At 42.8% G+C, this 17,171-nt stretch overlaps 1 protein-coding gene across 2 annotated transcripts in view; it reads right to left on the reverse strand.

Annotated features, from left to right (window-relative positions):
- Window positions 1-17,171, reverse strand: part of QRSL1 (glutaminyl-tRNA amidotransferase subunit QRSL1) — a 522,490-nt gene that overhangs the window by 25,974 nt on the left and 479,345 nt on the right. For both annotated transcript variants that reach the window (XM_069606574.1, XM_069606573.1), the window contains exon 10: window positions 5,451-5,656. In XM_069606574.1, the coding sequence (XP_069462675.1) occupies window positions 5,451-5,656 (206 nt within the window). The remainder of the gene's footprint in view (window positions 1-5,450; window positions 5,657-17,171) is intronic.

Consider the following 17,171-nt stretch of genomic DNA (forward strand, 5'->3'; position numbering starts at 1 on the left):
CGGATAGATTTTCACAATTTCGCCCAGATTATAAAATTGGCATATAACTTTTTAAAATGTGTTTTCTTCTAGATTATATTTGTTGCAGATTTTAGCATGCTGCCGATATTTCCATCAAATGACATATTTGAAGATCATAATGTTATTTTATTGCACTGGAACCATTTAAAGATGGCCGATGTATGTGAATTCACATAATGTGCAGAGTCCATTTTGAATCAGTTAAGAAGCACTTTTTCATCAGGCAGCAGCTGTACTCTGAAGATAGAATTTGATATTTAATCCAGAATATATGACTGCAGAGATTTCCTTCAAAAGACATATGTTTGAAGACCATAATTTATTCTGTGATATCAGCACCATTTAAAGATGGACGGCTCATTGGACCTCACATAACATGTGATGTGCAGAAGCCATTTTGAGATTAGAAATATAAATAGAGTTTAGGCAAAGAAGAGGCCACATGTAGATGTCCTCAGCTGGAGGATCTCCCATAAATGCTTTTGCCAGAGGTAAAACTACAAACCTATTCTAGGCATCTCACTGGTCATGAAATCAGTAGACCATTTGGGTATGATATGATATATGATCATTTATTTATATTGCGCTCGTATGCAAGTGTTTCAGAGCGCGACAGGGCAAGGGAGGGGGAACAAGGGAGAACAAGACAACGATCTAACTAGGCCCAGTGACACTGAGAACGCGCAAGTGCATGGGTATAAACTTACGTTTTATTTTCATTTTATTTTTAGCTGCAACTTTGAAAAAATAATAAGTGCGCTCAGGCAAAACAAATTGAGGTATCTAATGATCATTGTTCACTTTATTTATTACTAATTGGTTTAAGACTTTCCTTGTACATTGTTCCTAAAAAATATCCCGTCAATTTGCAGAGTCACTTCCAAACAAAAGACTATAAAACCTAGCACCCACGTAGACCTTTGAGAAACTCTATGAAGAGTTATATCTGGCACTATTGATAAACACTTAAGTAAATGGTGCTTTGTTCTTCTTTACCTGTAACCCTACTCTGAATAGCATATGAATTGTGATCCCTGAAATGCTTGCACCCCCAAACAAGACTCACCTTAAGTGCATCGAGTCTAATCATTGGGTTTTATGAACATTTATGCATCAAAACTATCGTCATCACTACGAAAAACTGTCAAGACCTGAAGACGCTGCTTTTGTGAGCGACTTTGTGTCCTCCATAGACTGGACTGATTGGTTACAAAAATTATTAATTGCTCTACGACCCCCTCTATATAGTTTATTCCACTAGGGGCGATTCACATTTGGACCGTTGGATTCAAAACCTTGACTTGTCATTTGAAATTAAAATGTGTTTTTTGGTTTCTTGTATATGATTTATGTGTTCTCAAAGGTAGTTTAGAGTAGGGCTTTGTATTCACTTCTGTTTATATGTGTAAATTCAATAAAACGTTTGTTGGATTAAATATTTAATATTTTTCTGAATTGTTATAAACATTCTGTAGGGAGGCTTTGTTGCTTATATCTTAGCCCCCTTTGAGGCAGTTAAGGACCTCACCGACTATAGCTCTTCCACCAGACTGAGTTTTTCCAGGCACTTGTGTCACTGCCTGCCCAACCTCTTATTGCCACCCTCCTCCTTTTCTCTTCCCCTATTCTCTGGTCTACTCCTCCCCTCACTGACATTCAGCCACGCTCTGGTGCTCCTTCACCATCCCTCTTTCCTCCTTTTGTCTTTTCCTACTCCCTCTTCTCTCCTTGATAGTCTTTTTCCATCCTCCTCCTTATTACTCTTTGCCACCACCTGAACTTCCACTTCCCACTTTAATTTTCTCCCTGCCTTCTCCTCACTCCTCCCTGTCCTTGTTATCTTCTCCTCCTCCCCAATTCTCCTCTCGGCCACCTCTTCTGCCTCTGTCCTTGATGGTATCCACTTCTCCTTACTGTTCTTCATCTAGTTTGGGCCTCCTTTGCTCCCCCCCCCCTCTAGTCTTCTCCTCTCCTCCCTGCTCCTCCCCACTTCCTCCACCTCTGCCCTCTCTTTACATTTACTTCTTGCATCTCGACCACCTGCAAATTTTTGCCTCACGGATCCAACTCCTGACTTCCATCTCTCTGTCTCTGTCATATCCTCCATATTATACTCTGGCAAGCTAAACCACTCAATTTCCAATTGAGTAGCAGGCTTCAGCTGGTTATAGGGGTTAGTGCTGTGGTGGTGGGTGTGCTTGCAAGGGAACTACAAACTCCCCACCGGTCAATATTTAATGAGAAGGCCCTTGCAAGACTGCAACCAGGAGCTACATCTGCATGGGTTGCCATCTCAGATATGCCTTCTTCCTTTCAATAGCCACAGTGGGTAAATGCAAGCTTGCTGGGGTCCTGTAGGGTTCTGGAAACCTTAGCAATCTGGCGTGACAGTGTGCCTTGCATGAACTTTGTGGTGAGTGGAGGGGTGACAGTCGGGGTCGGTATCACCACCTGCCCCATGATGCATGACCACTGAGTGGTGTGGGGGTGGAAGGGTGGTCAGCTCCCATTAATCGGTGCAGGGAACAGTAGCTCTTCACATTGGTGACACACTGCTCCATATCCCTTTTTGTAGTGTTCAAATTATCAGTATTAGCGGGATCAAGGAAGTGGGACCAAGGGGCCTTTATGACACAGCTCACGGGTGGGAAATGTATTGCATTTTGGACCAGTGGATGTATAGTCTCTTCACCAAGCCAAGCTTCATAGCAGCATCGTAATCCTGGTAGAACTTACCAAGAGATAATGACAGAGCAGCACCAGAAATAACAGAACACTCATTGAACTCCAATGCTCCTACACATGAGTACTCAGCAGAAAAATCCAATATGGCAGAGTGGCCTCTGTGGCCCAGAGGAAGAGGAAACCGTTTGCTCATTAATCAAAGACACCTGCATTGCAATGTATATTCAAAATCCCCCAATCCTTCTCCAGTCAGCTAAATCACACACAAAAGCAGACCCTCCAAGGAAACCCAGACAGGGGCAGGGAATATACTTCTTTATAAGGAAGCTTTGAGGAGATGGTGGTGGGAGTTTAGAGAAGGCTGGAGAGAGGAGAGGCTTGAGGAGCAGAGAGGAGGCAAGAACCGAGGAGTGGGTGTACGGAGGAGATAGAAAAAAACCTAAGGAGGATGATGTACTAAAACGAGGAATGGATGAGAATATAGTAAGGTAGGATAAGGGGTAAAGAGACAGACAGAGGAGTCAGAAGAGGATAGACCATGAGGAAAGGGTGACATACGGAGGAGGCGGAGGTTGGGACAGAATTATTTCAGTAGTAAGGGGAAGAAAGAATGCAATCAGAAGTCAAATTAATAAGAAAGGGTGACACACACCCAAAACTCCAAGGATGTAGGAGTTTGTTAGGAGGAGGCACAAGCATGTGGCAGAACATGAAGGAGGGGTGCAAGGAGCTAGACAGAGCATTATGGCATAAGGAGGAGGAACGACTAGGCCATTTAGGAACAAGCTCACATTGGGTCGATGAGGAGGAAATTCAGGAGAGGTGGAAGAACAATCAACCCAGAACCCTGAAAAAAGCAAATATACAGGGCTTAGAAAACCAACCCATAACCTTTCCAAACCAGCCTCACTCCATGCAAGCCTCAGTCAAGCAAACCTTGCAACAGTGGAGGCGGACCAGGGTGTTTCAAATACTTTGAAAATCTGTTCAATATTGGTGATGGGTCCAGCGCGCATTGATAAGATCACCAGGATGTTCTCCCAAGAACTAACAGAAAGAGTTTGTGTTAGAACTGACAGGGGTATAGAATCAGTGTCAGTGAGCATGAGACCAGGCATAGAACAGAAACCAGAAAAGAGAACAATTGCAGTTCCCAGCATGCTTGGGGTGAGTGGGAAAATCAATTCCCAGCATGCACAAGTAAGGTTGTGGGCACTCTATGAAGGGCAACCATGCCCACTCATCTCTGCTCGTAATTGCAGAGACTTCTTGAGAGCCTGGGCTCAGAGGAGGAGCAATCTGGGCATGAGGAAGATGCAGAGAAGTAGCAGCAACACAAGCCAGACCATAACATAATTTGTGAAGTGGAGAGCTACAAACTGATAGGCCGTGCATGGAAGCTGCCCTGTCGTCACAGAGACGTAGCAACATCATTTTCCCCTTGCAATTGTACTGAAGGTGTGATTATTAGCACATGGCTGAGTAGCGTGCTAGACGAGAGCATGAGAAGCTCACTGGTAGCACCTGTTCTTGTTGGATATTTGAGACAGGCTCTCAGTGGCTCTAATGCTTGGTAATGAATAGTGGACAAATGTGACTTCACAATGCGGTCCAGGGAGCGCCTGAGCTAAAGTACAATTTTGTTGCATCAATAGTGGTGTGGTGTGTAAACGGGACCCTGGGATGTCACAATACCGCTTGGGGGATGTGTGAGTGTGACGCTGGTGTAGCGGACGCCCCAGTTTGTGAGTACAGAGGGCCTGCGTCCGAGAGCTGTGAAGCAAAATCCCCAGTGAGGGGACTGGTGAATATGCACGAGGAATGAGAGATTCAACATGATCTGCACATGGTGAGGAAAACATGAGCGTGTATTGAACAAAGAGTGTCACATGATCAGAGTTCTCAGTGTTCTTGAGGTTTCTGAGACATTCCTTTCCTGGTCATTGCAAAAAGACAGCAGACGCAAGAAGCTGAGGAGCCTGCAAAAACAGATTTTTACACTCCCCCCCCCCCCCCCCCCCAACTAATCCCCAAAAATGTCCCTATCCCTCTTTCTGGTGTTGCTAACTTCCCTTACCCATCCAACAAAGTACACTAATCCTCTTCCCCCTTCTTGCTAAGAACAGCCATAGTTTCCAGTTCCGACGACTCGCAGCATAGAAGGGGGAGGTAGGGTGTTTGCCACTTCTGCGAGGAAGACCAAAGCCTGACAGTTTGTCAAGGAACAACTAACCTTCTCAAGAGTAAAGCAAACGAAGTGGAAAAACAGATTGAGTGATGCAAGATAGAGACATAGGGAGACTTTTTTTATTGCAACTCAAAGAATTTGAGTACTGAAGTAAGAGTTTCTCTTTGAGTTACTCTTATTGTCTCTAATCATCAAGGTGGTGGGAGAAAATCCAGCAAGGGAAAGAGTCTTGTCAAAGACAGGGTGACTGACTCATGACCAAAAAGAGAAGCCATCCTGACTGTGCTGAATACCTTTGGGAAGGTTCTGAATTTAACAGAGGGGGGAAATGGAAATTAAGGGGTGATGTGCCACGCACTAAGTGGAAAGGAAAGTACAGTTCTATCTATAGTTGGTATTCTTAACCAACCTTTGCCCCCTGTAAACGCCTCAAATAGCTCATAATACAGTAATATTAAACAGATTAACTAAACCCTAGGCCCTTGCAAAATAAATCGGCCATATTTAGCCAGTTGGGTAGACATAGTTATAGTGCAGAAAAGAGGATTACCCTTACCTGCCATATTAACAGACTGTGTAAATATATCCTCTTCTGCGCTCCGAGTTCTGTTATCTTCTTTGATGAACTCCAGGTATGGTGCTGCATCCCCAAGGGTAGTTGGAGTAAGCAATACATCTACACCCAAACTAAATACGTGAAGAAAGTCGTTGGCAATAAGACGTCGCACTTTCTGAGCCTTGACGAAATATTTCTCGTAGTTTCTAGGAGCAAAGAGTAGGCATGAGAGAAAAACCATGCACATAACTTATATGCATGTGTGTGCGAGTATGAAACATAACTGATGATGCAGGAGTTAGCTCACTTTTTTGATAGAAAATTATGCTGAAAAACTACATATCCCTTTTTTCCTTCAAAAACAAAAAAAGAACATTGGATCCTCGTTTGATGCATCTCATAGGAATACTTACAACACTAAATAATTCTGTCAACCTTATCTGAATCCATTCTGTACCCACATGCAATCTTTCCCTCTTCCCTACCACGACCCTTCTTACATCATTGGCCACCAACATTACTAAATTCCTTCCCCTCAAAATACATAAGATTCTATCTCAGTCTCAGGCCTAACAAAACCTCCTTTCACCTGTTCTTCTGTCTCATTCTGAGCCTCAGTAAGACCTCCTTCACCTGGTACTCTGTCTCAGTGTCTGCCCTGGTAAAACCACATCCAGCTATTCTTTTCAGTCAAATGCCTATTAATATCATTGCCTATTCTTCTGTTTCAAACTCTGCTGCTCCTAAGCATCTGACCAATACCTTGTGGCCTTCTTTCCAGGAGTTGGAAGAGCCAACTGTTTGAAGTAGTCCATACCCCCATGCAATCCATCCCTTTTATGTACAATGCCATTGCAGCAAAATTAATAAACAATTGAACATGCAACTCCATCCCCCCATTTCTTAAGATTGTGAATGATCCCACAGGTAATTTAGAAGCATTCTAAAATTATCAATGTATTGAAATGCAGTTTATTTTTGTACAAGGAGCCATGCCCCCTCATCCTTACCCCATCAATCACTTTAGTACATGAGAGATCCTTGAGAAGATACTGTATGGCCTACATTTTACATCATCTTTGCTGCTCATGTGGGTATGTTTTGTGCTTACATATTTCTATACCACTTGTTGGCAGAGATTCGCCCCTACCAAAACACTGACTTTTTATGTTAATATGCTTTTATGTTTCATCAAATCACCACTATAGTTTTGTCAGAGAACTCTGCTTGTCCATGGAGTGGAACGCCAGTTGCCCCCACCAGGGTTATAGCATGGATGTGTGTCAGTCATTCTTATTAGTTGGACCAGGGTTCTGTAAAGGGGAGGAGGTAGATGTGTCCTAAAGTGTTGTGATAATTGGGTTGGGTTTCAAAGGTATACCTGGAGAATCGTAAGTTAGTACACAATGTAACGTTCCATTCTTGAGGTGCTCCAGAGTGTGCTCAGGCAATCCTGGAAGGTTGGTGGCTTATTTGCCCAGGTGACTCTATACTTTGTACTCCGGGTCAAACTTCAGAATGTTAATTCTGTGACTGCCAACACTGAGCCAAGAGTGATATAGTCAAGACTATACTGTGATTAAAGGTGAAAAGGTAAGAAAATGAAGTGGTCAAACCGGTACATTAAAATGAAGGCCTGACACCTTGATGTCATAAAACCTTATTTCAATTAATCATGTTTTATGCATCCATCTTCAGGGCACTTTTATTTTTATTTATTTATTTTACTTTTGCAGCAGCCCACAAAACCCACAGAACCCACAGGCATCTAGGCCCTAGTTGTAGGAGGGGTTGTGTTCATCAGGGATTCCAGGAGGGGAAAAAGTTAATTATAGAGCCAGGTCTACAGGCATTTCCTGAACGAGTAGTAGGATGGCACTGAGCGTAATGAGGAGGCAAGTGCATTCCATAGTGTGGAGGCCACAACAGGGGAACTGGTTCCCCTGGCTTTGGTATGCTTGAATGTGGGGATGGTGAGTCGGTGGCTTGACAGTCCAGGTCAGTCTGGAGGTGCACATTTTCATAAGCCTATGGGATAGGTACGATCGCGCAGTGTTTGTGAGGCAGCAATGAGCAATGGTGAGGACTTTGAAAGTAATCCTCTCTTTGAGCGGGAGCCAGTGGGCTCTTTTTCTTGCTTTCCCGACACAGTCGTGTTTGCCTAGGTCAAAGGCTGCATGGAGCGCATTGTTTTGTATGTTTGGGGTTTATTGAGATTTTTTTTTGGAGGTTTGACAGAAGAGTGCATTGCAATAATTGAGTTTAGACCCAATAATGGCTCGCACAAGGGAGAGGCAGTTGTCCACCGAGAAGAGGAAGGGATTGCTGGCATTGTTCAGTTTTGTGTCATGGGCAACAGAGGAGGTGATGGCGTTGACCTGACGCGACATGCTGCGGGAGGCGTCTAGGTGGATACCTAATGTGTTTACAGAGGGGGAAACTCGGATGATGTGGCCATCAATGTAGAACGATTGATAGGCAGAGTCCACTTTGGCGAGGTGAGAGGAGTTTCCTACTAGAAGGATCTCTGTCTTGTTGTTGTTGAGGGACAGGAGGTGAGAGGCCATACATGCTTGAATGGTAGCATCGACTATATTCAGATTCGTGCTGTCCTGGAGGTAGTTCATCGAGAGGAGGATGAGAATCTGGGTATCGTCCGCATAGTTGGTGTATGAGATGCCTAGTGAGTCCAGATGGTCGAAGAGAGCCTTTGTGTAGACATTGTAGAGGGTAGGGGAGACACAGGACCCTTGGGTTACTCCATATGAAATGGGGGTAGGCATGGTAGTTGCTTCACCCGAGAAGACTCTAGAGGTGCGGTCGGCCAGGAAGGAGGCGACCCAGCTAGTGGCTCCAGGGGAGAAGTGGGCAGAAGTGGCAAGATGGTGGCAGAGGGTACGGTGGTCAACAAGACTGAAGGCAGCGGATAGGTCAAGGAAGAGAAGGAGAGTGAGGTTACCCAAGTATCTGCTGTCATCTAGTTGGTTCTTGAGGTCGAGGAAGGCTGTTTCGGTACTATATCCTGGGCGGAAGCAGGATTGTCACGGGCTGAGCATGTGGTATTGACCTAGAAAAAGAAAGGCAGCACAGTCTCCGTGAAGAGTGTTGGGACACGAAAGCGCTAGGAGGAGGAGAACAGCAGTACAAATGCAGAAGAAGGGATCCAACCCTGTGAACTTTTGGCAACAATTGGGATCTAACCCAGTGAATTGGACACTTTGGGATTTAACCCAGTCATTCTTTTTCTTTCTTCAGGTTGTATATTGGCCAGGATTTGCAGTGCGCGCCTCACCGCACTTTTGTTTTTACACTGAGCTAGATATTGTTGATTTTGAACATAGGCAACTTGATAATTTTGGAGGAAGGGGGCAGTGGTAATGGGACGGTAGCTTGAAGGGTTAGAGAGGTCGAGAGAGAGTTTCTTGAGAAGTGGTGCAATCCAAGCGCTTTTTAAGGACAGTCGTGACAGAGCATTCCCATGTTTAGTTATGTTATTTTCACTTTAGAAAGCACAGCATACACTCACAGATGCGTTTCATGGAACTGTTGAACACATACTGTAGCCATTTGAAAGAAACTCTGCATTTCTGTTGCCAAGATGGAAGGGAATAAAGTTTTTCCATACATAGAACCCTTCAAATGGCAAATGAGAAAACTGCATTGGTAATTCCCCTTTGTGCTCCAAGTGTTCCCAATCTTACACTTACACATGCGAAAGTATAAGACACTGTGCTTAAGACTGCATTGACAGATAGTGGGGTCACAAAAAAACACTCTTAAATTTACTCAGAGTTGGACCTGATCTAGGCAGGAATCCCATAGGCAGTCAGCCAGTCTTCACACAAGGCTTTCACACACATACAGTTGAGAACAGAAAGGCAGGGTAAGTGTGAGATGGTCAATGATGCACTCAAACCCGTAGAAGCTAAGGTTCCAACGGACCTGTCCAGGCATGAGGCAGTTAACTCGGTGGACCAGCAGGAAGGTCACAATGCACCGTACTCCGGGGCAGTGACCGAAGGTTTGACAACAGAGACCCGACCATCGGCGGCCTACACGAACCATAGTGCAGAGACACCCGGTGTGTCCACGCAATTTTTTATTTTTTAAATTTTTTTTTATAGTTTAGGTGTTTTAGCTTACATTTAAACTTTTATCACACTTTCCATTTCATTTCATTTTGTTTCTTTTCCTTTCATTTCACTTTTATATCATGTCTATCTTTAAGTCCTTCACCTCCAAAGGTATATGTTTGTTTATTCACTTAATTTATCCAGTCTTTGGCATGTTTTCCTCGAGTAGTTCATCGTCTTTTTTTGTCCAAAAAGTTTACACCCGCACATGAGAATCTGGGATTGTGTCCTTGAATAAAATAGTCCCATCGTTCCTCGTTGTTGCATTGGGTAATTTTTAACATATACCTTGATAGCATTCGGTTTCTTTCCTTTGAAACGGCACTGCAGTTCGTTATGAGATGCATCGGTGTCTCTAGTTGCCACTTGTTTTGACAGAATCTGCAGCGCCCTTCATTTGTGCCTCTTCCTCCGGTTCTGTTTTTAAGTCATTAGTTGGGTAGACTCCCAACCGGATTTTTAAAAGTGTTGCTCTATGTGTGTAAGATGGAAATTTTGCTAGATACTCTGGAAGCACGTTTCTTTTTCTATGTTCAACTGCCATGTTTTTTATGTTCTTTAGCTTCATCTTGGCCTCTCTTGTTGCAATCCAGTCCTGTCTCATGAGCTTTTCTTTTACTTTCTTGGGGTTTGTGACCAGTTCTTCTTTAGATGAGTCCATTTTTGATAGAAACTGTGACCATTCTCTTTTCCATTGGTTGAGGTAAGTTGAACTTTTATCTAGTCCTTTGGTTGCCAGTAGTTTGTAGCTCTCGGCTGGACTGGCTTCACAGATTTTCCTCAGCATGCATAATGATTTCCATTTCATTATGGCTTCAAGAGACTCGAGCCCCAATTCTGCTCTTATTGCCACTATCGGAGTGCTCCTTGGAAGCTTCAACACTGGTTTCCAAAATCCACTTTCCAGTTTAGACCATATTTTATATGATAGATTCAATCCAGCTTCGCTCCCATATGCTAAGGATGGCAGAACTTTTTGAACATAGAACATTCTTACCGGTGCTAATGAAAATTTTCCATATTTACCATCTAAGACCCTTCCTTGTGCGCTTAGATTTCTGACTTTTGCCAGCAGAATATCTTCCCAGCTCTTTTCCACTGTTGAGGCATTGAGTCCGACACCTAAGTATTTTATCATCTCTATTCGTTCGAGAGGTTCTCCTTCTATATGCCAGTTAAATGTTTTCATTATGGCGTTGTTCTTGCCATTTATCGTCAGAATCTTTGATTTTCCCACGTTGATCGTCAGGTCATTTTTTTGCATGTAAGTCTGTATGTTATTTATGAGTCGTTACAGCCCGATTCTGGTTTCGTCTAGTATTACTATGTCGTCTGCATAGCATATTATCGACACTTCCTGGTTGTTTATTTTCGGGCTGAAGTGTCTTGTGCATGTTGTTATTTCTGGTATGTCCGCTAGAAACAGTTTGAATAATGTGGCTGCAAGCGGACAGCCTTGCTTCACACCCTTGTTGATTCTGATGTTGGCCGTCAGATCCCCTCAGTCGTTCACTCTGATTTGGGTGGTCGTATTTTGATGTAATGCCCTTATTGGGTTCAGTAATTCTGGTGGACACGACCATGATTTTAACTTTTCCCATAACTTTCTTCTGTTTACAGAATCAAATGCTTGGCTTAGATCGATAAATGCCAAATGTAGTTCTTTTTTGAACTCTATAGCATTGGTTTTTAGCATTGATATGATGAATAGGTTTAGATCAGTTCCTGTTCGCTTAGTGAACCCTGTTTGGCGCGGATCGATGATGTTGTTCGTCTCTGCCCATTTTGTCAGATTTTTCTGCAAATCTGCTGCAAAAAGCTTTCCTGTTGTTGCTAGTAACGAGATCGGTCGATAATTTGTTGGCAGATCTCGTTGACCCTTTTTATATATTGGCACTGTTATGCTTTTTGTCCATGTTTCTGGGATCTTTCTTTGCAATACAATTGTCGTGAATAAGATGTTTATTATCACTGCCCATGATTTTGGATCCTTCTTCAGGTGGATATTCGTTAACCCGTCAGGCCCAGCAGCGGAGGAGTCTTTTAATTTCAGATTTGCGGTTTCAATTTCCACCTCGTCCATCATTTTCATCCAAGCGTGTGTTGTAATCCCTTCAGGTAAGTCCACGTCGTCAGCTTTAGCAGAAAATACTTCTGTATAATGTTTTATCCAATCATACTCAGAGACTCTGCATGTTAGTCTACTTTGGTGGTTCAGGGTACAGTTGTTTATTCAGTCCCATGTTTCTCTGGTATTGTACTTTTGTAGGGTCTTTAGCATAGATTCCCCTTGTTCTTGGTGTCGTCTGGTTTTGAAATCTATTAGCCAGTTTTTATAGTGATTTCGGCATACCTTGATGCTCCTTTGTTTTTCTGTGTTTGTCTTTTTTCCTTTTTTTTTTACAAACTCTTATTTCCTTTCTTAGTTGTTTCCTCCTTTCTACTAGTTGTCTGCTGTATTTGTGCTTGTGTATTATTACATCAGTTTTAAGTCCTGAGCTCGTTATTTTGTAGGCTTCTAAGAGTGTTTCATAATTGAGGTGCCCCGTCAAGTTGTTTTCTGGTTCGACGAAGACCTCTTTCAACGATAGAATGTTTTTCTTTGTCAGCCTTATTCGATTTGCCGACGGGTTTAAGGCTAGGTTAGTGCTGTTCACATAAGATTTTGAATTTTTCTCTCTTCTCCATGATGTTTTAAGGATGTTATGATCACTGTCATTTTGATGTAAGATTTCAAAGTTTTCTATTTCCAACATCAGGGGTAAAGAGACCCAGATGTAGTCTATTATTGTCGATGCTTGGCCATTCGACCACGTTTGTTTACCTGGAATGTCGCCACGTGTTTGACCATTTAACATATGCAGGTTAAAACCTTTTGCCATCTGTGCCCACCTGGCCGCATTTGAGTTCCCCATCTGTAGTTCTTCCAACCGCGGGAGCCCGTTTGTTGTCAGGCATTTTATGTTTAGGTCACCACATAGAATTATTTGACAGTTTGAATTCTGTTCCCTTCTTTTGACTATTATGTCTGTTATTGCTTGCAGAAACTGGGTGGTTGTTGTTCCAGCTGGGTACCAGTAGACGTTTATCACCAATAGGGAAAACATTTCCACATTTTTAGTGTCGCTGTTGGTTTATAACAGAGTCCATTGTATGAGGTGGGTTGCATTACCTTTCTCCATAATCCGCCAGCCACTTCCCTTTCTTATTAATGTGATGAAGCCGGCATAAGGTCTCCCATCTCGTTCTTTTTTTGCAGGGTTCATGGCGATCTCAAAGTTTCTGCACGCAGGTACGTCACGTATCCAGGTCTCCTGTAAGCATATTATTGTAGCATTGTTTAATTGTGGGTTCTCCTTATTCATCAGGTGCTTAAAACCCCTCGTGTCCCAGGAGATCAGTGATTCCTCATTTCTTGCTTCCGACTTTTTTTGCTATCGGTCATTTCCGTAAGGAAATAAGGAACTTGCTAACCATAGCCAATCTTCTTGTAACTCTACATTTCTTTTCAGACAGTCTTTTCTGTCCCGGTTCGAATTTTCTGTTTTTCTTGAATCTTCTTTCACCATTTCGTCAAGTTCTCCATTTGTGTTTGCCACTGTTATTTTTAAGTTTTCTTTTTGCATTCTAACCGCTCCCTTTCGCGATAAAGGAATTTTTGCTCCCCTTCTCTGTTCTCGAAGTGTTTGCTCTTTTATCTTATTGTCGTCTATTTTTGGATTATTTATAACTTCTCGAATCTCGTACCCTCGTTTCAACAACTCCATTCCATCTTTTAAAATTAATTCTTTGTGTGTTCTCGATTTCAGATGTAAAACCACTTTATCCACGCGTTCTTCGTCAACATATTCAACCACCGCTATGTCTTCATTTCTTACCTTTCTCAATTTATCCACACAATGCAACAGGGCTATCATGTTTTTACGGTTTAGGTTTTTTCCTTAGTTTTCTTCAAGCAAGTTTTCAACCAGCACCTTTTTTGGTTACAGGACTCTTTCGTTTTGCTGTTTTTTCATGTAATTGCGGTCCTGATCATCGGACTGTTTCTTCCTCGGGTGCTTTGGGTTCCACGAGTTATGCGTTTCTCTTGGAAGGTCGCTCTTAATCTTTGCTTTTTCAGTCGGAATCTTTTCGCTTATAGTTCTTTTTCTTTTTTCCTCTAATGTTAAGAACCCTGGACGTTCATGATAGTCGTCTTCAACCGAGTCCAAGTACGAGATCACATCATCCTTTTTTTTTTTTCACTTTGCAGCGGCCTTACTTCATTTTGCCCTTGACGTAAAAACTCGGCCTCTTCCGTTGGATGTTGCATGTTATTTGCTGCCGCCTCTTCAATGTAGAAAGAGGCGTCCTCGATCAGATCTCTTGATTCGTCTTGCGACTCTAGGTCGCTTTCTTCATCCTCGGTGATCATCACTACCTGCCTTTCACTTTGTTTGGGAAGAGGTTGAGTTAGTCGTTCTTTTTCTTTAGTTAAGGTCACTTCTTTGTTTTCTATTATTTGTTTAACATTCCTAAATATCGATCGTATGCCTTTTAAAGATCCCTCCCCTTTTTTTGCGGTATTCGGATTTCTCTTTTCTTTAGCCTCTACCGTTTTTGTGTTATTTTTTTTTTGACGTTTTTATTGCTTCGGCCGCATTTTTTTGGGTCTCCTGCCCTTGTTTAGGACCGAACAGGGGATAGTGCTCGTCTTTGTTCAAGTTTTTCTTTATGTACTCATTTTCTCTCATTGCAGCTAAGAGATCGTCGGCTTGCTTACTCCTATTGATCATCATCGGATCTTCAACCGGACCTTCATTGATTCTTTCCTTAGAGGTCGTGTTTTCGCCAATGCTACTTGCTCGTTTTATTGAAACGTCTGAATCTTGGGCTCTAGTTTTATATGACGTGCCTTTGTTCATTTTTTTTACTATGTATAGTTACTGAGCAGTATTCTTGGTTTTCTTTATTATGTCCCTCGAAGCTGCACGTATCGGGTCTGATTTCCCTAATGACCATTTGTTTTGTAGTTGATTCTACGCTCTGGAGTTTTTGATTCCTCTCTGCCGATTCAGTGGTTTTCCGCATCCATTTTAATGAATCTAGCAATGCGTTTGCCAGGATATCTTTTTCTTGTCTATCTCCACTTGCTAGGTCAAATAGTCTCCTTTGCCATGCTGCTGAGGTTTCTGCTTCTTGATTTAACCTCGCTTCCAGTTTTAAAGCTGTTATTTCTTGAGCTGTTAGCTTAGTGAGCATCAGGGCTACAAGAGCGTTATTGTCCTTTACATTTTCACTGATGGATTTGTAGTTTCATGTATCGGGCCAACGAGATTGTTAAGGCGGCCATAACATTATTCTGCAATTGTATTCCCAATTCTGGGAGTGAAGTTGGACCTACAGCTACTTCTTCATTGATGTTCGTGCTCTCTTTAGTGTTTCCCGTTAGGTTTTTTTTAATACTTTGAGAGTTAATGGTGTATTGAGCCTTTCTTTGTGGCGAGCATTCATCTGTTTGTGTTGCGGTGGATGTCGTCGTGGCGATGTCGCATGCCTTTTTCCCTTCTTGCATATGAACGTTAAGGAACCGGCGCCTCTTTTCAAATGTTGAGTGCAAGCATCTTTTGTCAGTTGGCGAGCATACCGATGTATCAGCATCTTCAAAGTTGAGAAACTGCTGGGTTCTTAGTGCCCTACACGGGGTCTTCTCAGTTCGATATCCATAGGTGCTGGTCGTTGTTTTTGTTCTTACTCCCAGGTCTTTTAGTTCCTCTCTCACTGGAGAGGGACTGCTTTCCTGGCCAGGTTTTAATCTGTTCCCTGTTGTTATTCTCTTCATTGTATTTCCTTCCATTGTTTTAATAAAATGTTCTCTCCATTCATGTTCACCGATCTCTTTGGCGATTAAGGTTTCCTGACCACTGTTTTTGGCGGCAGGTCTTTTCCCGATTATGGGGGAATTCAGTTTGTTCTTTGCTAATTGGAGAAGCTGGTTAATCTGTCTGTGTGAGTCAATCCCGTCTTTCTGAGTAAGTCCTCTTTTCTGTGCTCTTTGCTTGATTAATGATTCCAATTATTTGTAATCGTTCTCATTTGGTCTTGCATCCATTTGTGCCTTTTTGTTATTTATTTGTTCTCTGGAGACATTCAAGACATCGTATGATGTTCTACTGTTGTCTGTCTTGTGGTCCTCTCCTTTATGACTTATTGATAGTATTTCAGAAGCATCTGAGTAAACTGATTCGTCCAAGTCTTCGTCAATTAGTTGTATGACTTTTTCAGTATTGTTTACGCTGTTTCTATCTTCATCTTCAATTGTCGTTATTACTTTGTTTTTTTGATTTTGCTCTTCCGGTGTTTCTGGTGGGTATTCTCCATCGTGTTCTCTGTTTATCGTTGTTGGACTGCCCTCGTTCCTTTCTTCCACGGGAAAACTTTCTCTTATTTCGTCCCCTTCAGTTCTTATATCAGATCTATTCTGCTGAGCTTCCATCAGCAGTCCGACGTCTGTCACGTTTAGGTGTTCAGCTAGCGATGGTGTTGCTAGATTTGTTTCTTCGCTGTTTTTTTCCTTTTCACTTATGCACTGATATACCATTACGTTTTCGCCTGGGGGTAGGGACTGGACTTTATCTGCCCTCTCTGTTGTCGGACTTTCCCTGGAGGCTTTCTCATTAAAAACATTTTTTTCATCATGTACTTTTATGAATGTATTTATTTGTGCGGATGCTGATGTTGGAGGTGACTTAGCTCTTTCTATTGTCAGTTTGGATTGGTTGATATTTGTACCGCCTTTGATTGCTTCCCTCCTCAGTTGCCTCCGTCCAATCTCTGTATTTTCTGAATTTTTGATCAAGTCAGTGTTCGATAATCTGGGAAAGGCAGGGATCTTACCTCTTTCTTTGTGTATGTTGTTGTTATTCCCCAGTCTCTCTCGTTGTTGCAGTGGGAGTCTTGAAGTTGCTCTTGTAAAGGGGCGGGCTTTTAACCCTCCTGGAGAGATGTTACCACTGTCTTCTGTTGCTATTATAGTGGAGGCCATCCTTCTTAGCCTCTCTTTGTGATTGTCTAATTGATTTCGAGCACGGTCCTTGTGCCGCAAGACTTGCGGAATATTGAAATGCGAGAGGTAGATCACTGCGGGATTCTGTAGATAGGGTTCTTTTCCGGCTGGTTTTTAAAACTGGACTGACATAGATTTGCGTTCATAGAGGGGATCAAAGAGATAATTTCTCCGCAGTCTCCCCAAGTTGAGGTGGTGCGCCCCAGCGCCAAACAGCCGCACAACAGCCGGTGTGCTTTACTCCCCCGGGCTTAATGCCGCAAGGGTGAGTGTCTCCGTGTTTTGAGGCGGCTGGGAGTCACGTGATGCCTCACGTGTGTCTGTCAAGCCACGCCTCCTCCAGGAAGCAGGCACGGGACAGAGGACCAGAGAGAGCCCCTTCACGGCTCTGAAGCGGTCTTTTTTTGCAAAAGAAAAAGATGCTGCTCGAGGTAGGTGCTGCAGCAATACATATCCCAGACGCCACCACGAAGGACAGAAACAGGGAACCAGGTAATGTACAGTGAGCAGGAGAATACACTATAAACATAAAAACGGCCCTAC

The sequence above is a fragment of the Ambystoma mexicanum genome, chromosome 4p (assembly GCF_040938575.1).
Source record: "Ambystoma mexicanum isolate Mex_15411 chromosome 4p, UKY_AmexF1_1, whole genome shotgun sequence".
In the NCBI taxonomy this organism is placed as follows: domain Eukaryota; kingdom Metazoa; phylum Chordata; class Amphibia; order Caudata; family Ambystomatidae; genus Ambystoma; species Ambystoma mexicanum.